The sequence below is a fragment of the Cricetulus griseus genome, assembly GCF_003668045.3.
Source record: "Cricetulus griseus strain 17A/GY chromosome 1 unlocalized genomic scaffold, alternate assembly CriGri-PICRH-1.0 chr1_0, whole genome shotgun sequence".
NCBI classification, from domain to species: Eukaryota; Metazoa; Chordata; class Mammalia; order Rodentia; family Cricetidae; genus Cricetulus; species Cricetulus griseus.
Window position 1 is genome coordinate 246,014,765 of NW_023276806.1, and position 5,385 is coordinate 246,020,149.

General features: G+C 34.5%; 1 protein-coding gene across 1 annotated transcript; it reads right to left on the reverse strand.

The window, feature by feature from the left end:
* Positions 1 to 2,032: 2,032 nt before the first annotated feature.
* On the reverse strand, positions 2,033 to 5,077 carry LOC113832509 (zinc finger protein 431-like). The gene is given in 4 exon segments (XM_035451448.1): positions 2,033 to 2,942; positions 4,507 to 4,567; positions 4,770 to 4,896; positions 5,069 to 5,077. Coding segments are annotated over 4 exon segments (1,107 nt in total).
* Between the last annotated feature and the right edge of the window lie 308 nt (positions 5,078 to 5,385).

A 5,385-nucleotide genomic window follows, 5' to 3' on the forward strand; every position in this document is an offset into this window, starting at 1 on the left:
TTGTTTGTAAGATTCTAATCTAACTTTTTATGGTTAGCTTTTTCCTGGAACAGAGTTGCTGAACCAGCTAGCCACCTTATATCCTAGGCCTTATTTTGTCTGCTGATGGGGTCTTCTTTATCCTGGTCTTTCAATATCCATAGCACATCAAGCTATGTTATGAGATATAGAGTTGATTGTTGATTACCCTACTTTATAACATCTCTACCAAATAGAAGAAAATGCTGATTTGGATACACACAAGGTATTTGATGGATGTTGCTCTTATTCTTTATTAAGATTTTAACATATAGTATTGTTAAAATAATTGATAAAACAGCAAATGTTAGGGGTACAACTTCTGTACCTACAATAATAAACTTCAGTAAGTAGATTTGACCAAAAGTAGAGTAATCTTCAATTCCCACTCTAAATGTTTCAAAACACAAACCACAACCACAATTGTTGATCTTCACCATTCACTTGAGTGAACATGGTAAATAAATCACTTCCTTCAAGAATATGATAGAAAAGAGATGAAACAAGATTTCTTTCCTTGAAACTGAAGGCATCTGTGATGTCTAAAGTCTTTAGCAAATCATTTACATGAATAGGTTTTTTTTGAGTTCTTTCATATTTCATGACATCAAGATGATATATAAAGGCTTAAAAATATTTACAGGTCTAGAAACATGGCCAAGTTAAGACAAGCTCATGCCCAGGAACAAGACTCTGGTACAAGAGGATTACACATTCTTACCTTCTTGTGAACCGGCATGCACATGCACATACTTACATAAAGACACATTGAAATCACAAAATTAAAATTAAAACAGTTCATTAAGCAAATTTCTACCATGAATATTTTTCTCCTATAAGTGTTCATTCCTGTAACCCAGGTGTAGTGGCATCTAAAGGCAAAGTTTTTCTTCATTGTGAATCTTCTCATTTAACAGAAACCAATCCTTACTTGGTGGTATCATTTGGGGGGATTTAGAAAATGCTATCCTGCTTCCATGACAGCCTCCAAAGTCACAGAGAAACTTTGCTTCTTACCCCCCCACACACACACAAAGAAAAAGAAAATGCTATTCTGCTGGAGAAAATACATCAATCACTGGGGATGGTCTTAAGAGTTAATATCCACACACCATTTCCAGTATCCACTCTGTACTTCACAATGCAGGTTGAAGATGTGAGATATAACTTTCTTACTTTAGCTGCCATGTCTGAAACTTGTTGCCAAGCCACTTTTGTGCTGATCCTGCATCCCGCTGCAACCATAAGCCAATTTAAACTCTTTCATAAGTACTCTTAGACAGTATGCTTAATCACAGCAACAAAAAAGGCACTAATATGCATCCATAAAATTTTGCACTTAGATTAGGTATTTTATGTAATTGAGGAGATGTGTTAAATCTAAAAAGTCTACCTTATAATTTAAATTCATAAGGCTTTGTCCATATCAGTTTCCAGGTGCAAACAAAGTAAAGAATAACATCATAATGAGTAAACAGATTGTTGACATTTGCCAAAATTTTTCTTCAGAATAATCTTGTATAACTGTTGGCTAATAATCTGATGAAATTCATTGTACTAAAACTGCCTTTGATATGTTTTCTCTATGTCCTCAAATATTACTATGATATGCAAATATTTTAGCAGATTGATTAAACACTAAGGGTTTTACTCTTGTATAAAGAATACCATTGATTTCATAACTTTATCCCACTTACTATATTTTAGGGTTTCTCTGAATTATGATTTTTTTCTCATGATTTCAAAGACTACTGCTACATGCAAAGGCTTTACTGCATTGTTTACAATCACAGGGTTTCTCTCCAACATGCCTTTTTTTTATTCAAAGATAACTCTGTTGGGAAAAAGCTTTATCATGTCCATTGAACTCTTAGAGTTTCTCTCCAGTATGTGTTCGTGTCAAATACATTCACAGGGTTTCTCTTCAATATGAACTCTTTCATGATGGAGAAGACTACAGAAATGTGTAAAAGCTTCAGGTTAGTATTTCTCAAATGTGAATTATTTCATGCCTTTAAAGGTTATTTTTATGTGCAAAGGCTTTACTATATTGATTACATTTTTAGGGTTTCTCTCCAGTACATGTTCTTTTATGTATTTGGAAATGACGTTTTTGTGGAAAGTCTTTATCACATTGATTACATTTGTAGGGTTTCTCTCCAGTATGTGTTCTTTTATGGCGTTGAAGACTATTAGGCTGTACAAAGGCTTTATCACATTGGTTACATTTGTAGGGTTTCTCTCCAGTATGTGTTCTTTTATGGTTTTGAAGACTACTAGGCTGTACAAAGGCTTTATCACATTGATTACATTTGTAGCATTTCTCTCCACTATGTATTCTTTTATGTATTTGCAAAGCACTTTGTCGTGAAAAGGCTTTACCACATTGATTGCATTTGTAGGGTTTCTCTCCATTATGTGTTCTTTTATGGTCTTGAAGAGTACTGCAATGTGCAAAGGCTTTATCACATTGATTACACTTGTAGGGTTTCTCTCCACTGTGTGTTCTTTTATGTATACTCATAGAACTCTGTCGTGCAAAGGCTTTTTCACACTGATTACATTTGTAGGGTTTCTCTCCAGTATGTGTTCTTTTATGTTGTTGAAGATTATCATGACGTGCAAAGGCTTTATCACATTGATTACATTTGTAGGGTTTCTCTCCACTATGTGTCTTTTTATGTTTTTTAAGACTTCCATGATATGCAAAGACTTTATCACACTGATTACATGTGTAGGACTTTTTTCCAGTATGTGTTCTTTTATGCACTTGAAGATATCTGGTATTTACAAATCTTTTTCCACATTGAGTACATTCATAAGGTTTCTTTTGAGAATGAGTGCTTTTCTGCATTTGAAGATAATGGAGACTTGCAAAGGCTTTACCACAGTGAATATACTCTCCAATATGTCTTTTTTCATGCCTGTGAAGATAATTGTTACATGTAAATGCTTTATCACATTTATTACCTCGATGAATCACTTTTGCCATATGAATCCAGTTTACAATTTGATACAATTATAAAGAGGAATTATATATTTAAGGTTTTATCACTTTGCTTATATCCATCGTGTTCCCCTTCATTACTGATTGTTCTGCATCTTTAAAGATACCTGTAATGGTAGGAGTGTTTATTAACACATTTTACTGTGGTAGCTTGAATTGCTAAGGCCCCCATATATTTATGTGTTGGAATGTTAGGTCCATAGGCAGTGGCACTATTAGAATATGTGACCTTGTTGGAGTAGGTGTGACCTTTTTGGAGGAAGTGTATCACTCTGGAGGTGGGATTTAATTTTTATATGCTCAAGGTATGCTAGGGATGTCACAGCTTCCTTCTGTTGCCTGCAGATAAAGATGTAGAACTCTCATCTACCTCTCCAGCACTATATATGCATGTATGCATGTATGCCTCCACATTTGCTGCCATAATGATAGATAAAGGACTAAATCTCTGAAATTCTAAGGCAGCCCCAATTAAATGTTTTCACTTATAAGAGTTGCTATGGTCATAGCATCTCTTTACAGCAATAGAAACCCTAGATAAGACACTCATATTTATAGCATCCTTTAATACATGAGGTTTTTCATAAATTTGAAGAGAACGGAAAGAGCTCAAAGTTTACTACACTGATTGTATTCATAGATTTTTTTTCATAGTGTGAGTCATACTACATTTGCAAAGTGAACTGGGACAAACAAAAGAATTTCCACATTCCTAGTACTCATAGGGCTTTTCTACACTATGAGTTTGTTGATGTATTCCCAATGAAGTTGGAAAACCAATTAATTGTAAACATACATCACATTCAGATTGGGGAGAGAAAGAGAGAGAGAGAGAGAAAGACAGAGAGAGAGAGAGAGAGAGAGAGAGAGAGAGAGAGAGGTTGCTTCTTTCCATATCCCTATGCTCACATGTCTTGTTTCCATTGTGACATTATACCTAGTAAAGGAACAAATATGTTCCCATATCACATTCACACAGTTTGACTTCTTGTTTCTCATAGACACATTGTATAGGGACTAAAGCTTCTCCAGAAGAACAATTTTTTACTCTTATAAACTGCCCTGCTCACTAAACTTAGCAAAGTCAGTAAATGTGTATGAGCAACACTAGCTTTACTCTAGACTATTTGCATATTAGAGGATTTAGAACATATTTATCACCTATTCAAGGTGTACATGTCATGTAATATCTGTGTATTATGAAACTAAACAGACTGGAAGTTCTGTGGCGTAGCTTGCATGGAGCTGTGATTCAAATGGTAATATCTGTTAAGGCATTGTTTCCTTGTTTTCTCTTTAAGAGCAATGCCTTGCAAACACAAAAGCACTACCTGAAATTGACAGACATGGATTGGTGCTAATTTAGTTATCTATACACTTAAAGCTGTGCTTGTTTACACTGTTGCTTCTCTTTAAAACTTCCAGGACACATTAAAACTTCTTCAGAGAAACAATTGCATCTGACTGCACATGAAAATTACCTTCCATGTTGTGTTGAAATTTGATCAGGCTCTTCAATATTATGGTCTTTCAAATTGTAGCCTAAAATATAATACCAGAAAATGAATGAAACATTTCAGAATATATAAAAAATTAAAATCACTATTGCAGTGGACCTTAGAACCATGACTGATTTATTACCCTCATTCTTCCTCTTTCTCAAACAAAATTAGAGAAGGGGATCAATTACCAAGAAAAAGTTGCCCCCTTATTTAAAAAAATGAAGTAAAATTCATAGTCTTACCTATATCAGTGAGGTTCTTATAGGTATCTAGCATCACTTCTTTGTAGAGATTCTTCTGGAAAGGATCCAGGATAGCCCACTCATCCGGAGTGAAATTTACACGCACATCATCATAGGTCACTGCATTCTAAAATATCCCATATATATGTTAAACAGAAAGCATGATACTAACAGCACTGTAAATGTATACTTCTTTTAAAGTATATTTATAAAATTCTGGTGCTTCTCACACTTATTATGTGACACAGAAGTTTTAATGTAATCATCAAGTCATTATAGAGGAAACTAATGAGACACACCTCTGTCATTTCTGCGTATTTTGAATAGGAGATAGCCTTCTAAGAGAAATGCCTATTAACAGATATAAAGAGGTCAACAAGCAAACAGAAGAATACTGATCACACATTAGAGAACCCATGAAAATTACTATCTAGAAAAATATGGGAGAGGTGGTTGTTTTGGCTTATGCCTTTTATCTGAGCACTCAGGATGTACTGGCAGGTGTATTTTAGTTGAGGAACAATCTTTTTGTGCACTATGAATATGTATTACACTCAAAGCTTAATAAAGAGCTCACTGGCCCATAGCTGAGTAGGAGGTTAGGTGGGAAAACCAG